The 19,375-nt window shown below is 35.4% G+C and overlaps 1 protein-coding gene across 2 annotated transcripts in view; it reads right to left on the reverse strand.

The window, feature by feature from the left end:
• Window positions 1-19,375, reverse strand: part of SERPINI1 (serpin family I member 1) — a 96,197-nt gene that overhangs the window by 21,054 nt on the left and 55,768 nt on the right. For both annotated transcript variants that reach the window (XM_037525747.1, XM_037525746.1), the window contains exons 2-5: window positions 17,711-17,978; window positions 16,189-16,419; window positions 14,453-14,647; window positions 11,958-12,162 (exon numbers count right to left, since the gene is read on the reverse strand). In XM_037525747.1, the coding sequence (XP_037381644.1) occupies window positions 11,958-12,162; window positions 14,453-14,647; window positions 16,189-16,419; window positions 17,711-17,960 (881 nt within the window). In that variant the 5' untranslated portion in view covers window positions 17,961-17,978. The remainder of the gene's footprint in view (window positions 1-11,957; window positions 12,163-14,452; window positions 14,648-16,188; window positions 16,420-17,710; window positions 17,979-19,375) is intronic.

Consider the following 19,375-nt stretch of genomic DNA (forward strand, 5'->3'; position numbering starts at 1 on the left):
ATTATAGAATAGGGACATTTCTTCACTAAAGACTACCTGCAGAAGGCTTCCTCAGGAGCCAGAGGTGAGCGGGGGAAGTTCGCCCACGCCAGACCCCCTCTGGCCTGCAGTCCAAGCCCAGAGGGGGAGCAGGAACCCACCGCCGGGGCAGACCAGGCGCACAGGGGAGTGTGTCCCCACATCGGCATTTTAGAACAGGGACCTTTCTCCAGTAAAGACTGCTTGAAACTGACAGATGACTCCTGGAGGAACCAGAGGGGAGCAGAGAAGCCCACCCAAGATGCCGGCCAGTCCCAACAACACAGTGTCCCAACGCATACGGCAAATTAGAAAACAGACAGTAGGGCGGAGAAGAACCACACGCAACCTAGCAACTCTCCAGAGAAAAAGCACACCACAAAAAGAAAACCAGCCCCCAGATTGCAACGACAGTAACTTGGAAGAACTTCTGAGCCTTCCAGAAAGAGAATTTAAAATTGCCGTGATTAAAAAACTGACAGAAGTCATAAAGGAAAACAATGATAAGGGAAAAATAATCAACGATCAGAAGAATGAAATTGAGTCCCTAAAGAGGGAAGTAAAAGAAATGCAGGAGATCAAAGAATTAATGGAAGAACTAAAGAATACTGGGAAAAGCAATGAAAGCAGAATTGATGAAATGGAAGCACGAATAAGTACTCTTGAAGAAACAGAAATAAAAAGAACCAAAACAGAAAAGGAAAGAGAAGTACGAAGGAAAAAGAATGAAGAAAGACTTCGGGAACTATCTGACTCCATGAGGAAAGGAAATATAAGAGTTATAGGAATACCAGAAGGAGAGGAGAGAGAAGTAGGAACAGAGAAAATATTCAAAGAGATAATTGAAGAGAACTTCCCAAATGTGAAGGAGGAGCTGAAAATTGATATACAAGAAGCAAGAAGAACACCAAACTTCCACGACGAAAGGAAAAATACAGCAAGACACATAATAGTAAAGCTCCCAAGAATCCAGGACAAGGAAAAAATAATGAAGCTGGCAAGAGGGGAAGAAACAGATAACATTCAAAGGAAAGCCAATCAGGCTGACATCAGATTTCTCCGAAGAAACACTACGGGCAAGGAGAGAGTGGAGGGATATAGTCAACAGACTCCAAGAAAACAGATGCCAACCAAGAATACTCTATCCCGCAAAGCTCTCCTTCCTCTTTGAAGAAAGAATATGGACTTTCCCAGACAAACAGAAACTCCGGAATTTCATTGCAACTAAACCCCCACTCCAAAAAATACTACAAGGAGTCCTAAAGCCAGAACCTCAGAGGGACGAATAACAATGAAAGAAGGCCAAAAAAAAAAAAAGTTATTAAAAGAATAAATAAATAAAATCAAAGGAAAGACAAACACAATGGCAAATACAGATGTTAACATATCAATATTAACTCTAAATGTAAATGGACTAAACTCTTCAATAAAAAGACACAGAGTTGCAGCCTGGATTAAGAAACAAAACCCAACCTTTTGCTGTCTCCAGGAAACACATTTAGCTACAAAAGATAAAAATAGGCTCAAAGTTAAAGGATGGAAAACAATCCTACAAGCAAATGGACCAAAAAAGAAAGCAGGAACAGCTATAATTATATCAGATAAAACAGATTTCAAACTCAAAAAGATAAAAAGAGACCCCAATGGTCACTACATTATGATCAAGGGGACAATACTTCAAGAAGAAATAACACTCATTAACATATACTCACCAAACGAAGGAGCACCAAAATATATCAGACAACTGTTGTCCTCTCTGAAAACAGACATCAGAGAAAACACATATGTAGTGGGAGACTTCAACACACCACTATCAACAATGGATAGATCAACAAGACAAAAAATAAGTAAAGAAACCAAAGCTCTAAATAAGGACCTAGAGCAATTGGGCTTAACAGACATCTATAGAACACTAAACCCCAAAAAAACAGAGTACACATTTTTCTCAAGCACACACGGATCATTCTCCAGGATTGATCACATACTGGGGCACAAGACAAACATCAACAGATACACCAAGATTGAAATCATATCAACCATCTTTTCTGACCACGAAGGCATCAAACTAGAAATAAACCATAAAAAGAAGGCAAGGAACTTTCCTACCTCATGGAGATTAAAAACCACACTACTGGAAGACCACTGGACTAATGAGGAGATGAAAGAAGAAATTAAAAAATTTTTTGAATTGAACGACAAGGAGGACACCAATATCCTAAATGTATGGGATGCAGCAAAAGCAGTAATAAGAGAAAAATATATAGCAATAGAAGCTCACATCAAGAAACAAGAAAGAACTCAAAGAAACAACCTAATCTCGAAGCTCAAAGATCTAGAAAAAGAACAACAAAAAAACCCCAAAACCAGTAGAAGAAAAGAAATAATAAAAACCAAAGCAGAAATAAATGAAATTGAAACTAAAAAAACAATCCAAAAGATCAATGAAACCAAGAGCTGGTTCTTTGAAAAATCAATAAAATAGACAAAGCCCTAGCCAGGCTCACAAAGGAAAAAAGGGAGAAAGCACAAATAAACAGGATCATCAATGAAAGAGGAGAAATCACAACGGACACAGCAGAAATAAAAAGAATAATCAGTAACTACTATGAACAGTTATATGGAAACAAGTTTAACAATCTAGAGGAGATGGACAAATCCTACAACTCTACAATCACCCAAAGCTAGATAAAGAAGAAATAGAACACCTAAACAGACCAATTACAAGCAGCGAAATTGAAATGGTAATCAAAAACCTCCCCAAAAACAAAAGCCCAGGACCTGATGGATTTACAAATGAATTCTACCAAACATTCAGAGACGAATTAGTGCCTATCCTTCACAAACTCTTCCAAAAAATTGAGAAGGAAGGGACAATACAAACACGTTCTATGAAGCCAACATTATACTAATACCAAACCGAACAAGGACAACACAAAAAAGGAAAACTACAGGCCAATCTCCCTAATGAACACTGATGCAAAAATCCTCAATAAAATTTTAGCTATCAGAATCCAACAATGTATCCATAAGATAATTCACCACGACCAAGTAGGATTCATTCCAGGGACACAAGGATGGTTTAACATCCAAAAATCAATCAACGTTATCCAACACATCAACAAAAAGAAATATAAAAACCATATGATAATATCAATAGATGCTGAGAAAGCTTTTGACAAAGTGCAACACCCATTCATGATAAAAGCCCTTGAAATTCCTGGGATACAAGGAACATACCTTAACATCATAAAGGCCATCTATGACAAGCCAACAGCCAGTATCATTGTCAATGGTGAAAAGCTGAAAGCAATTCCATTAAGATCTGGAACAAGACAAGGATGTCCACTCTCACCACTGCTTTTCAATATAATACTGGAAGTCCTAGCCAGGGCAATAAGACAAGAGAAAGACATCCAAGGAATGCAAATAGGAAAAGAAGAAGTCAAACTATCACTATTTGTAGACGATATGATATTATACATAGAGAACCCCAAAAACTCCACAGAAAAGCTAATTCAACTCATCAATCAGTTCAGTAAAGTGGCAGGATACAAAATCAACACGCAAAAGTCAGTAGCCTTCCTATACACAAACAATAAATCTGAAGAAGAAGAAATCAAAAAACCATCCCTTTCGTTATTGAAACAAAAAAATCAAATATTTGGGAATAAATCTAACAAAAGAGGTAAAGGACCTATACAAAGAAAACTATAAAACACTGTTAAAAGAAATAGAAGAAGACACAAAGAAATGGAGAGATATCCCCTGCTCATGGATTGGAAGAATAAACATTATTAAAATGGCCATCCTTCCAAAAGCAATATACAGATTCAATGCTATTCCAATCAAAATTTCAATGTCATTCTTCAAAGAAATAGAACAATTATTGATGAAATTCATATGGAATCACAAAAAACCCCGAATAGCCAAAGCTCTCCTGAAAAAAAAGAAGGGAATGGAGGCATCACACTCCCAGACTTCAAACTATACTACAAAGCCATAATCATCAAAACTGCATGGTATTGGAACAAGAACAGACATACAGACCAATGGAATCGAATAGAAAATCCAGAAATAAACCCAAAGATTTATGGTCAACTAATCTTTGACAAAGGAGCAAAGACTATGCATTGGAGCAAAGAAAGTTTGTTCAATAAATGGTGCTGGGAAACTGGGTCGCTACATGCAAAAGAATGAAGCTTGACCACTACCTCACACCATACACAAAAATCAACTCAAAATGGATTAAAGAATTAGACATAAGACCTGAAACCATAAAATATATAGAAGGAAATATAGGCGAAACACTACGTGATTTGCACATCAAAGACATCTTTACAGACACATCACCCAAAGCAGTGATAGTGAAGGCGAAGATAAACAGCTGGGACTACATCAAATTAAAGAGCTTCTGCACAGCAAAAGAGACAATAACAAAAACAAAGAGAAACCCCACCAACTGGGAGAACATTTTTGCACCCAACACTAATGATAAAGGACTGATCACAAAAATCTGCAAAGAGCTGATGAGACTCAACAACAACAAAGAAAATAATCCAGTCAAAAAATGGGCAGAAGAGCTAAAAAGAAACTTCTCTGAAGAGGAATTGCAAATGGCCAACAGGCACATGAAAAAATGTTCAACATCACTTGTCATCAGGGAAATGCAAATCAAAACTACCATGAGATACCATCTTACACCAGTGAGAATGGCACATATTAAAAAAACTAGCAACAACAAATGTTGGCGAGGGTGTGGAGAAAAAGGAACTCTTCTGCACTGTTGGTGGGAGTGCAAACTGGTCCAACCAATGTGGAAAGCTGTGTGGAGATTTCTGGACCTACTAAACATAGAGCTTCCATATGATCCAGCAATTCCACTCCTAGGTATTTACCCAAAGGACACAGAAACATCAATTCCAAAGAACACCTGCACCCCTATGTTTATAGCAGCACTGTTTACAATAGCTAAGCTTTGGAAACAACCCAAATGCCCAAAAATAGATGACTGGATCAAGAAGATGTGGTACATATATACCATGGAATATTACTCAGCATTCAAAAAAGATAAACACATGCAATTTGCAGCAACATGGATGGCGCTGGAAGGGATCATGCTCAGCGAAATAAGCCAAAAAGAAAAAGAAAAATACGGATGGTCTCACTCATAGCAGGAATCTAGAAAACTTAAATAAGAGACCAGGAAAATGAATAACTATAAGAAAGTGAAAATCAAAATCAACAAAAAACTATGAACCAGAGACTCTTTTAGGGGGGCAGGGGCGGGAGGGGAGGGATTGGGGTCAGAATGGGGGGGCTGCAATTGTATGGGGAATATAACAATAAAATTTATAAAAAAAAATAAAAAAATAAAAAATAATTAATAAAAAAGTGCTATATAAACAAAATGGAGTACTATTCAGCAATCAAAAATGATAAACTCATGCCATTTGCAGCAATTGGATAGAGCTGGAAGAGATTATGTTAAATGAAATAAGTCTGAAGAAAAAAGACAAATACCAGATGGTATCACTTATATGGTGGAATACAGAAAACCAGGCAAAGGGTCAGATAATGTCAATCTCGAAAATTAGCCCTTGAGAACTGAGACATTCAGAGGGGGAGAGGAAAAGGGTGGGAAAGGGGTGAGCACAAAGTGGGGAGGGAGCACAGTGGACTGCGGTGGTGGACTTCAGGTGCTCTGGTTGCGAGAGTGCTATGGTAACATCAGTGGAAGGGAGGATCCTATACTCCCAAAATACAGTGATGTAAACCAACATAACCTCAGTGAAAAATAATTTTAAAAAATAAATAATTTTCTTTTGCTCTGTAATAAAGTAAAGGAAAGCATGAAGTCTATGATAGTCATTAAATGTTGCATTAGCATCATTTCTCATGCATGGTTTTATGAAAATAATAATTGGATAATTACTATAAAACAGATGCCAACAGGTATAATCAGGGGAAAAGGGTTTTAGCAGATCCATATTTATGGAAAAATAGGACCAACTCATGAGTACATGTATATGAAAAATACTAAACTACTGAATTTACTTCTATCTTACACTTCAACTTGGACTTAACATGTTTTCGTTTTTGTTTTTACAGAAGCAAATGACTGTGAAAGTAGAAGTATTCTATGGCTTGATTAAAGTGGTTTTATTATTATTATTTACTTTTTAAAATAATTTATATGGAGCTTGCTATATACCAAGAGTATGAAAACAGACTAAATTAAATATCACCACAGCCCTATGAGCCTTATTACCACCTCCAGTTAACAGAAGAATAAGCTGAAAAATAAAAAAGCTGAAAAATGAAATAATTTGACTAAGGTTATATAGTTAATCAGTGGCCAAGCAGGGATATAGATCCAAGCAATATTATGAATGTTCTGATCCATCTAAAATAGAAAAGTGAAGGAAGATCTCAGTAGGGATTCTTCTTTTTACTTCTTAAAACCAGCTAGGTATGTTTTACACATCTAAGGCTGGCTGCTCAGATAAGGATGTGCAATTTAACCAGATGAACCTGGGCAATTTCCAGAATTTCTGAACCTCAGTTTTAGCACTTCTATTGCTGGTGTTATAACATTCCTATTACCATAGACATAAAAATATTGTGCATCTGCATTTTTTAAATTTTTATTTGTTTTAATTTATTATTATTATTTTAATTTTATATATTTTTACATGATTTTTCATTTTTGCACCTTGGTTATAGTCCCTATACAATTCCACCCCCCCATCTTAGTAGTGGTGGAGTAAACTGATTATTAATTTTATTAATATTAACTCTTGCTACTTTAAGTGTAAATTAGTAAAATCTAGTGTCTTATTCATATAATATTTCTAGTATCTGATTAAACGCACAATTGAAGTAAATAAAAAAGGTGTTTGTGAGATTGTTTATTCAAAGTTGAAGAAGTATAATTCCCACCTATCCATTCTTTGTCTTTTTTTCCTCATCAATTGAAAAGTAGCCATTATCCATTTATTATCTCTTAATATAAACTAATATTAATATAATAATTATCATTGCCCATATACTGAGTGCCGTCACAGTGCTAAGCAAATCCTTTTTTGTATAGAATCTCATTTAATCACCCCTGTGATATCTTACACAATCTTATGAAGAATAAACTAAGTTCAAGAAAGCTAAGAACTTGACCTAATTAAGCAGCTAGTAGATGGTAGAATAAGAATATAAGGTTTTTCTGACTACAAGTGCCCCTACCACGAATCACTGTACTTCCAAAATGACTAATTTAAAAAGAAACAATGAACAGATTTATATTTCACCCACTGAATTTAAAAATCAAGCCCACAGCACTGCTTTTGTAAAATCAAAAGACATGACTGCTTTAATCTTTCTGAGTAAGTTGAAGAGATATATAGAGGGCAGAAACATTAAACAAATGTGTGGAATACTGTTAGAAAAGAACAAAATATATTTACATATAAGGAGATTCATAAAATTTATAAGCAGTTAAGAAATTAATCACTTTGTAGAAAAACCTAATAAAATGCACTTATGTTAAAAATCAGATGATATATGAATTGGTTTTCTTTCACAAATGCAAAACTAAAGTGATTTATTATTTCATTTCAAATAACAGGATGGCGATCATTTAAAAAAACTGGATGGTTTCTGGTTACAATATGAAGAACTGCTTTATATCCTCTAATTTCTAGCACTCTACTCACAAATAACAAAAGTGAAACTATGAAAGTCATTATGGAAAAAAAACTACAGCCAGGTGCAATTGTATTCCAGTATCAGGATACTTGATTTTTACTTGAGAAAAATCTTCTTCTACCTGATAAGCTATATCAGTGAAAACTGAAAAGCAAGAGTAAATTATGAAGTAATATTCATCTGAATCAAATTTTTTAAAATTCTACTTAGGAAAAAATATACATAAAGTTACCCATATATTAGCACAAGAATAGTAACAGGACTTAAAATGTACACTGAAAAATAAACAATTATAGCTAATAATTGCATGATGTCTACTTTGTGTCAGGCATTATTCTAGAGTACTTTTAAAATACTTTTTTTTTTTATTTGACATAACTATTTTTGCTACAATTGATATATTGGAAGAACATCTGACAATCTCATTTAAATTTTAGAAAAGATGATTGCATACAGACCTTGTGGAATTTGGTGATATCACATAAGTATAGCAATCTCACCCTTTTTCAAATAGATTTTAGTATTTTTGATAATACAATTTCAATTCAACATCTGATCCCTATAGGAATTACTGTTCAGGGAGTGAAATTACAAAAATATAAAAGCAATTGCATCTTTTTCCATCTCCCCATACACACTTAAGGATATCAGTTTTAAGATGTTTGTATAAAGTCTATGAATCAGTACCCCAGGTAACAGCATCTTTTTCTAGCAGGAAAAATATATTTCTATCACCACAAACAATAAGTTTGTATGACTAGTTTACACAGTAAGCCTTCAATAAATACTACCGGATTTAAAGTACAAAATTTCCCTAATGACATCCAGTGTAAATTATTTATTTATTTTTCCTTTATTTATTTATTTTTCTTTATTGAGTTAACAATGGTTTAGGCAGTAGGTTCACCTCTCCTCAGCTGGATGTTACCACAGCACCCACCATCAAAATATTCATACTTCTTTATATAGGCCTTTGGGCCCCTCCCCACTTTGTTCCCTACTCTCAATTCTGCAGTCATACATCCAGGGTTTTTGTTTTGTTTTATCAGTTCCTTTGTTTTCCCTCCATATATTTTACATACAAGTGAAATCACCTAGTATTTTTCCTTCTCCTTCTAATTCACTTCACTTAGCATAATCCCCTCCAGCATAATCCCCAACAGCCATGTTGTCACAAATGGCAAGAGTCCACCTTTTTTTCATAACTGAGTAGTGTCCATACAGACACACTTCAATAAACCTAAAACATAGCTATTACAAAATTCTTACTTTTGCTTAAATTCAATTGCAGAAATCATGACCCTCTTTGAACAAATATTGGACTTTATGCTATAAATTGGAGGGGGTAGTTTCCCATTAATTGCTATTGAGGCATATGAATTTGAAAATAGCCAAACTTAACTTAAAAAGTGACAAACTTGGGCCTCCCCGGTGGCGCAGCAGTTGACCGCTGGACTGCGAAGTTGCCTGCAGCCTCTGCAGCAACGGTTCCATCCCTGAGGGCCGGCGAGGGTCCCACATGGCGCGCAGACCCCTCCTGCAGCCTGCTGCTCCCCTCAGCAGTGTTTTTCGTCAGTCTGCCTGTTCTGTTCCCTGCTCTGGCTCTGGTGAATTCTCTCACCCTACCGCTTTTCTGACTGTACCCAGTGCGTGCATAAATAAATAAATAAATAAATAGATAGATAAATAAATAAATAAATCTTAAAAAAAAATTGACAAACTTAATTTATTGTGCCATTTTACTTCCCCTCTATGCATTAACCATGCAGAAGGAAGTCCCTAGAAATTCTAGAGAAATGCATATATAATTGGCAGTGCTCAGTTTAGTAGTCAGCATTAATAAGAGCAAGTAAGCTAAAGCATTTCATAATTGAAGAGTATCTCTCAGAAAATGAAAATTTAATTTTCTTATGCTGCCACATTTAAGTTCTCAGAGGACAGGCCCTGGAGGCAAGATTTTCTAGTGAGTGTGGTTATAATAGATTATGTGATTCTTATTAAACGTTCATTTAGAATTTTGTTAAAATTCTTCTAAATAAATGCACCCTCATAGAATTGAAGCATTTGAAGAAACTACATTTAATTCATGAAATTTAATAATGGAAGCATTAGCATTGTACTGAAGTTCTCATTTTATCAAAATGAATTCCTTATAAAATATAAAGAAAATATAAAATTAATGATGAATGGTCACTAGATGAGGGTTTAGATATGATTTAGTAATTTACATTTAAATATTAATGTTCAAAAGCAAATTGTTCTTTTAGAGTTAGGATATATTGTAGGTGGGTATTAGTATGTATGTGTCAATTATATATAAAAATGTGGTATTATCTGCTATATATTCGTTGGCTACGGCTCTTTGAGAATAGACTTATAGTGGAATTTTTCTACATCAAAATATTATCATTGAAATTTATGCAATATAAATATCTTAGTAAAAACTAAAATTATGATAACCTTAGTTTTTATATGTAGACTAAGAAATGCATGGCTTTATTATATATGGTTAAATACTATGAATATATAATATTAACAAAGGTAGGTAGATGACAGACAGATAGACATATATGTATGCATGATAAACATACATGTTTATAACCAAAAATGTGTACATTTCTAAGTAGACTTCCTTCATTAACATGAATAAACTAAGTTTTGTAAAAACAAGCATATATAATAGGTGACTTTTAAATGACAATTCCTAAAATTAGAAAAAAACATGAATGAATTTGGGCCAACCTGGTGGCACAAGGGGATGTTTCAGCACTATGAAGCTATCTGCAGTCACTGCAGCATGAGTTCGATCCCTGGCCAGGGAGATAACCCACATAGCACAGCAGACCTCTCCTATCTCACCCACTGTGCTCCTCAGCAGTGTATTTCAGTAATATGCCTGTTCTGCTCCCCAATCTGTCTCTGGTGAATCCTCTCATCTCCCCCCCCCCACATTTCTGGATGTACAAATAAAATAAATCTTTAAAAAAAAAATGAATGAATTCACTAAGTTCACTAATTCAGTTTTAAAACTAAGTCTCAAATACATTGCTTCTTGGCATTTTGGCTAAGATCAAGGGAAGACTAGCCTCATATTTATCACCTTTCAAGGCTCACATTAATCATATTTGTATAATTGTCTTACTATGGAATAAGTGTTAGCACTGTACTTTCACATACATGTATATTTTTTCTGTTGTTTATTTACATGTCTTGTGCCTAGCCTAAAATACATATATTATATTTATAAACATGTTATATGTATTTACTGGTCTGGTTCCCTTACTGAGTTTCAAGGTATTCAAGAAGAGAATAAACACATTCGGTGCATTTGGTTTTGCAAACACTTATGGTATTTCTATTATGGGAGAAAGAAGTAACAACAACCTAGAAGAAATTACAGAAGGAAAACAAGATTTACCAAAGGTCATTTCATTGTGGGGTGATTAGCGAGGCAATAGTGAGGCTCACCTGCTCCTTTAGATAGCTAGTTCATGGAAGACTTTCTTGAATAACTGGGGACAGAGCTGTACCCTGAAGGCTAAGTAAACAATATGTGGCAATGAAATGCGAGGTGGGCATTGTAGGACAAAGCAAAAATATACACAGAGATGGAGAGGCATGAAAAAGAACCTGATGTCTGTGGCATAAATAAAAACACATAGGTGGTACATGCCACAAAATATTTGATGTGGTTAGTGAGCAGAGGCAAGATTGAAGATGTGGATGGTAATCAATACATCAAGGCCTTGCACAGATTTTGTTCGTTCAGCCACAAGGATTTTAAGCTTCTTCCTGTTTATTTTTTGTTGCATCTCAAAGCCTAGCACAGAGATATCTCGCACTTCTTCCAATTAAGTAGGAGTTATAATCAACTTTAAATATTAGTGAATTACAGAAAATTGTCAGGGATATTCAGAGATAATCTATTAAAAATCTTATAAAATGGAGCTAAGAATATTCACTCGTATCTGAAACTAGGTCTTAGTACTGAATAAATCAATGAGTGAGCATGTGTCTCTGGGTAGGACCATGTGAGTATGAAAGAATTAAAAGGAAGAAAGAAGAGGTGGAGGAGCAGAGGAGGGAGGAAGGGAAGAAAGGAGAACGAAGAAGAGGAAGAGGAAAAGAAGAAATGATTAGCACACTTAAAATTAAAAAGTAGAGGTAAGCGTTTTTCTGGGCTGCATCCTTCATTGATATTCCTCCTCCTAAGCTGTCAGCTGAAGTCAGCATCCTCTTACCTGGGCAGGTACACTTCCACTTTTTGTTTCTTCACAGAATTTGCCCATTCTTCAATCAGCTGTGCCTTGACCAGTGGCTCCAGAGTAGCCAGGGGAACTTCCTGTCTAGACAACATGAGCATCATACTTATCTCATCTCCCTCATATGGTATTTCTAAAACTTGGTAGATACCACCAGCTTCATTGGAGCCATCACTGAATTCCCCTAAAAAGAAAAAAAAAAAAGATGATAAAAGATCCATGTAAAAGCTTAAACAAAAAATTAAAATTGTTATAACTTTCTTCCAAAAACAGTGTACAGGATATAAAATGTTGGCATCTGTAAAAAGCATTTATTTGAAAATAGGTCTTGAAATTCAAGTGAATCCTCAGTCATGCAGAATTTATTTTATTTTAGAATCCCCAGAATTATTTTGCATTTTGTCATAACATCTTTTCATTTTTAAGTGAGATATGTCAAATGAATATATATTTAAGGATCATTAGAAACAGTGAAAAGTTCTGGTTAGAAAAATAAAGTACTGACTCCTAGATGAAATTAAAATCTCTTCTCTCAACATTCACATGATTTCTAAGAAAAGAAAAATTTTCCACAAAATACTTGGTACTCAATTGTTACCACAGCTGTAAGTTTTCAGGTTAAGTTTACACAGACAGAATGAAATCTAGGGCCTCCCTGGTGGTGCAAGGGATTAAATCTCAGTGCTATGAAGCTATCAGCAGCCACTGCAGCACATATTTGATCCCCAGCCAGGGAGCTAACCCACAGAGTGCAGCAGACCTCTCCTGTCTTGCCTGCTGCTGCCCTCAGCAGTGTATTTCAATAGATTCGCCTGTTCTGCTTACTGCTCTGTCTCTGGTGAATCCTATCACCCCCTGAAACCCCCACACCTCTGGCCTGCACTCCAGCTCTTGTATGCATAAATAAATAAATACATCTAAAAAAAAGAAATCTAAGCATTCTTCAAATGTTATCTAGTATATTTGTGGCTATAAATACCTCCAAATTAGGTAACTAGGCAAATTTGGTAACTGACTTGGTACTTAGCTAATTGATACAGCTTTCATAAAATAATAAAGATGTCTCGAAGACAAACTAAACTGCCATTTCTTCAAAATGTTCACTTTTGAAAAAAATTATTGTGCTTTTGTTACCAAAACTTTTCTGTAACTTATCTAGGCCACTTAGATATCATGTTAAACATTCTGGTTCTCATGTAAAGGGATATTATCCTGTTTTATTTTGACTGTTAACTAGTTTAACTGTAATTGTAATCTTACTTTTACAATATTTTTTAAATAGAACAAACTATTAGTTCTAACATATACTTAGCCTAAATTTACTTTTCTGCTTATAACTTCAATTATTATAGTTCATTGTAGTGTATTAGCACTCTGAACTTCTGAAAAGTTTAATGAAACACCTTTGAAAATAATGCCAATGATACTGAGTTATATCACAAATTATAGGCTCTCATTAAATGAATAATCATGTCTGGCCTATACATGCACAAGCCTAAACGTGAAATGTTAAAGGAATGCTTTTAATTCACAAAGTGGTGAGGTGTCTAAATCAAGAGTTAGGTGTAATATGTGGTTTACAAAAAAACACACCCACACCAATGGCTCTTTGGAAACTCAAAATAGTCTTGCCCAAGGTCAGGCACTTTTACTTTCTTTTATTACTCTACAGGTGGGGTTAAGTTTGTAAATTAAAGAAACATATTGAAAAACTTTCAGTTCATATAATAGTCACTCAGTATTTAGTTCTTAAATTGAATATTTTAATTTAAAGTGGAGCCTAGCAAGTTGATTTAAAGTCCCAGAACTTGATTGACAAGCAATTTGAGAAATTATTTATTTTGTTGTTATTAGAAATGTGATGAGAGGAGCCTCCCCTGGTGGCTCAGCGGTTGAGCATTGGGCTGTGAAGCTGGCCGCAGCCTCTGCAGCATTGGTTCAATCCCCGGCTGCTGGCAAGAGTCCCACATGGCACGCAGACCTCTCCTGCTGCCCGCTGCTCCCCTCAGCAGTGTATTTCGTCAGTCTGCCTGTTCTGTTCCCTGCTCTGTCTCTACTGAATCCTCTCACCCTCCCGTGCTTCTGACTGTACCCAGTGCTTATATAAATAAATAAATAAATCTTAAAAAAAAAAAAAAAGAAATGTGATGAAAGGGCCTCCCCGGTGGCACAGTGGGTTGAACACAGCACTGTGAAGCTGTTCACAGCCTCTGCAGTGTGGGTTCAATTGCCGGCCAGGGCCATATCCACATGGCGTGGCAGACCTCTCCTCTCTCGTCCGCTGCTCTCCTCAGCAGTGTTTTCGGTCGTCTGCCTGTTCTGCCCCCTACTCTGTCTCTGGTGAATTCTCTCATCTTCCCAAACCTCTGGCCTGTACCCCAGTTCTTGTATAATAAATAAATCTTTAAAAAACAATTATATAAAAAAATGTGATGAGAAATAAAAAGAGAGGGCAAAAAGTCAAAATGTCTTACCATAATAAAATTCTCCTTGTTGATACATCATTGGAATTTGGACTTCACTTTCATCATCTTTAGTGAAAGAAAAGGTTCTAGTATTTTCGGGTCTAAATTGTGACTTCCAGTTCCCCTTGAAATAGATAGCATTGATAAGGGCCAGATGAGTGACAGCATCAAAATCTCTTGGAGATACCAAATCTTTCAACAAATCTATTCAGGAAAAAAATGTACAGATGAAAATTAATATTTAATTGGGAGGTGAGAGGGGACCAAAAGCTTATAAAACTGACAATGTAAGCCAGAAAAATGTATACCATTTCCAAATTTACAATAAAAAAAAGCATCTTACAGGAAAAAGAAACACATGCAGAATTACAGAGTCAGGGCTTCTAAAACACCATGCCACCAAAAGCAACACCAGTAGCATCTTCATATTTGCATAAATTACAGAACCACAAAGAATAGAATTACAGAACCACCACTTTCTAGTTGTAGCGATAGATGTGAAACTCAACAGGGCAAGTTCTCAATGAATCTAAGTTTAGTCTTGGACAATATACATCATTAAAACGTTGTCAAATTCAAACTTTCCCCCAATATATATTGGCTATCCTTCTAACAAATGTAGCAACTGGTGAAAACAAAAGTGGGACAGCCAATTTAACTCATGATGCCTTATTTTCTATTATTTGAAATGTTCCTTTCTAGATCTATTTTGAATGGCATTGGATCTTTGTTTGCTAAAGTGTTTTTTAAAGTTTGGCAACAAAATGCTTTTAATAATTCAACCTGTTCAAGGTGAGTTATTATTCTTGACTTTTTCTTTGGATGTTAGAAAAATAAACACATTTCTTTAACCTTACCTTTCTACCTCTTAGTTGAAAAAGATGAACCAAATTTGCTCTGTATTCTCTCATTTTATTAATCATAGTACTTCCTTAGGGCTTAATGGTGCCTTAGCAATTGGGATATAGGTTATAAAATCAAGCTTTTTGTTGTTGCAGACCAACATAAAATGTACTATTTTAACATTATTTGGGGGGTTTTGACAGTATAACTTAATTTAATGAACAGCTTCAGTTTTCTACTTTTAATTTGTTCTTTCTTTAAATTCTAATTTTAATCATTTTGATAGTAAATTTGGAAATAAAATACAAAATATGAAATATTTGAAAACTTTATGCTTTGAAATGTGATTAAAATAATTTTTAATTAAATATATATATTTCCAATTCTGTTCCACTTATTTGGATGTGATATTTTGTTTGTTTAAAATGTGATATTTTCTTTGAAAAGAATCCTATTCAAATTTTTTGATTATTAATCAGTTCTGCGGTTTAAAAGCCAATAAACATCTCCAAACTCTGATTTCTAACTTTTTCCTATTTTTAAACGTATTGCGCGAGTCATCTATTTGTATTTTAACTACTACATAAGTTATTAAATAGTCAGTTCAAGCAAAATTTCATACCATACAGAGAAAACCCATTAACTGGAGAGCACATATTTCTAATTAATTTATCAAAACTAAAATCCTATACTTGCCAAAAGATTTAACTCCTTTTTCAAATAATTATTTATAAACAATGCTTTGAAAATAGACTGCAATCTATATGTAATAATTACTAGCTATTCAACTTAATGGTAGCTAACATTCAAAATGCAAAAGGAATGAGGGGAAAATGTAATTTCAGAATTAAAAGAAAGTTAAAACTAAGCTAATAGAGAAAGAAAGAAAATAAATTACATACTATTTGTGTTATTCTCCACCCACTTATTGATATAGCTGGCCACAGCTATATTTTGACTGAAGTCCACGTGATTTACTTCTGTATTAAAGTATTTCTTCATCATGTGCAAAAACTCATCTTTGACATGAATTCCATTTTGCACAAAGAGGGAATTGGCAAGTTTCATCACATACTGACTCTCTTCTGCAGTTACCAAGTTAGAAAGATCCTTCAGGAAAGAAAATTCTTCACCTGCAAAACACAAAGGAAAAGTTTACTTTGGAGCAAACAGTGAAATGTGAAGGAGAGTGGAGAAAGCACTAAAATATCACAAGGCAGATTAATACAACATAGGCAATAGGAAAGAACATTGGCTTATTTAACACTGACATGTTAAAGAGGTTCTACTATTTTGCTATTTCTAGCAAAATTCTAGTTAACTTTTTTGCATTTAGTATTACCGATGTATTATTTTTCATTTCAACTTAGTTGTTGGTAGAATCCATAAAGCAGAGCATTATTAGTGTCTTGCCTTCAAAGTACTTAGGTTCTTATCATTAAGTTAATCTTATTTTAAAATTATCAGGAGTAAGAACTAAATCCAATTATCTAGTTTAAAAATAATTAACCTTTGAAAAAAGAAAAATACCAGATGGTTTCACTTATCGGGGGTTTATAGGGGATCAAAGAAAAAATAATAATAATAACAACCAAAAAAAAAAAAAAACCAAAAATATAAAGACAACTGTAAATCAGAGACATTCTGCAGGGGAGGAAGAGGAAGAGGGGATCAAAATGAGGGAAGGAGGAGCACAAGGGGCTGTGGTGATGGTGCATGGGTGAATTGCTGGTGGAAATTCTATGGGGACTACACCTGAGAAAAGAAAGTAAATATTGTAAGGGAAAAAAAATAACCATATCCTTTAAATATTATATTCACTAGAATTTTTTAACTTATAATTAGAAAATCAATTAAAATTGCTTTAGTTTAAGATTTTAATGAGTTTATTCACATATATAGGAAATATTAGAATAGAAATCTTTTATCACAGTGATTATGAAATAATTTTTGACTAAAAATGTCTCTTATACAATTTTCATAACATTACAACACTTAAAAAAATCCCATGGGTGTTATTTAAACAACGAAGATACAACTGAATTAAGCAAAAATTTCTCATAGTCTTAGACTTTTCTTTATAGCAATTATAATTGTAATTTTGTATTTATTTATCTGATGATTGATCAAGAAATGCCTCTCCAGACTGGAACTGCAGAGCAAGAATTGTGTTTGCTTATGTTCATCGAGGTTAGGGTTATTTAAATAACAATAATAATGCCATTTCCTGAGATTTATTTAGACAGTGGTAAAGTCAGGAATTAACACCTTTCTTGTGTTTCCTCATTTTTTTTCCATGCCATTTAAGTGAAATCACCTTCTTACCCTGTGTAAACACTTCTGACTGTCGCATTACACAACAATGTAACTGGCTTGAAAATTAAAGTCAAACCACCTTGAGGAATCCAACTTAAGCACACATACCATTTTTCAGACTGTCATATCCCATTGTGTGGCGGATTTCTTTCAGTGTTGACCCTTGGGTCCCAAGTTCCATCATTCCCATTGCAAGGGTGATGCTCAATGGAGAGAAAAGAATATTTTCGTCTTCTCCAGTGGCTCGAATATGGTTATATATATTCACTGACAGCTCAGCAATGGTGTCATCAGGGAAAGTGGCTCCTAAAGCCAGACTTTGTGAAACCAGCAAGGAGAAGAGTCCAAGGAAAACCATGTTGTAATAGTTTCAAGCCTGGAAGAAAATGATATACATATTAATTATTGATTTCAGAAAGATGAGGCATAAGTTTAAAAAATAAGAATTGGGCCTCCCCGGTGGCGCAGCGGTTGAGCGCTGGGTTGCGAAGCTGCCCGCGGCCTCTGCGGCGCCTGTTCGATCCCCGGCTGCTCCCCGGCCACCAGAGGAGGGTCCCACATGGCGCGCAGACCTCTCCTGCCGCCCGCTGCTCCCCTCAGCAGTGTACTTCGGTCCTTCTGCCTGCTCTGCTCCCCGCTCTGGCTCTGGTGAATTCTCTCACCCTCCCGCGCTTCTGACTGTACCCAGTGCATGTATAAACAAAAAACAAACAAACAAACAAATAAATAAATAAATAAAAACATGCCTCTATTAAAAAAAAATAAAAAATAAGAATTATTTCTTAGCAAAGTTCTAAAGCAGACCAAATGTTGTAAACACAAAGTTTTTAACATCTCTAACAAAATGCCTCATTAAAGGATATGTTGGAAGATCTTATTTTTTTTTTTTTTAATACAAGCACTGGGTACAGTCAGAAGCGCGGGAGGGTGAGAGAATTCACCAGAGCCAGAGCTGGGAGCAGAGCAGGCAGAAGAACTGAAGTACACTGCTGAGGGGAGCAGCAGGCGGCAGGAGAGATCTGCGCACCATGTGGGACCCTCCTCCAGTGGCCGGGGAGCAGCTGGGGATCGAACTGGCACTGCAGAGGCTGCGGGCAGCTTTGCAACCCAGTGCTCAACTGCTGCGCCATCGGGGCGGCCCAGAAGATCTTATTTTTTAATAGCAATAGTCAAATGAACACATAACATTGCTAAGTTCTGAGCCTACTCCCAAGAACAAGCCAGTTCTAGTTCCCATCTTCATAGGGTTAAGAATATGTAGATACAGGGCCACCTTGGTGGCACAAAGGGTTAAGTCTCAGCACTACCAGGCTATCAATAGTCACTGCAACATGAGCTCCATTCCCAGCCAGGGACCTAACCCACCATGGCACAGCAGACCTTTCCTGTCTCGCCCACTGCTCCCGCTCAGCAGTGTATTTCAGTCAATCTGCCTGTTCTGCTCCCCACTCTGTCTCTGGTAAATCCTCTCACCTTCCCCCCCCACCAGTCCTGCACCTCTGGCCTATACCCCAGTTCCTGTATTCATAAATAAATAAAAATAAATATTTTTAAAAAAGAATATGCAGGTACATGTATAAATAATTACAGGTCATGTTTAGTGAGACTAGTTTGTTAATTTTTCATAAACATGATTTTTCACAATCATATTTGGTCATGATTTTAAAAGTTTACTCCAACTAAAAAATTATTTAAGTCCAGTACAACCTATAATGTAAACAAAACATACTTAAAGATTTAAGATGCACTATCAAAGAGAGACATTTGCTTTAC

Source organism: Talpa occidentalis, unplaced genomic scaffold, assembly GCF_014898055.3.
Source record: "Talpa occidentalis isolate TD23 unplaced genomic scaffold, MPIMG_talOcc4v2.1 talOcc4.4, whole genome shotgun sequence".
Taxonomy (NCBI): domain Eukaryota; kingdom Metazoa; phylum Chordata; class Mammalia; order Eulipotyphla; family Talpidae; genus Talpa; species Talpa occidentalis.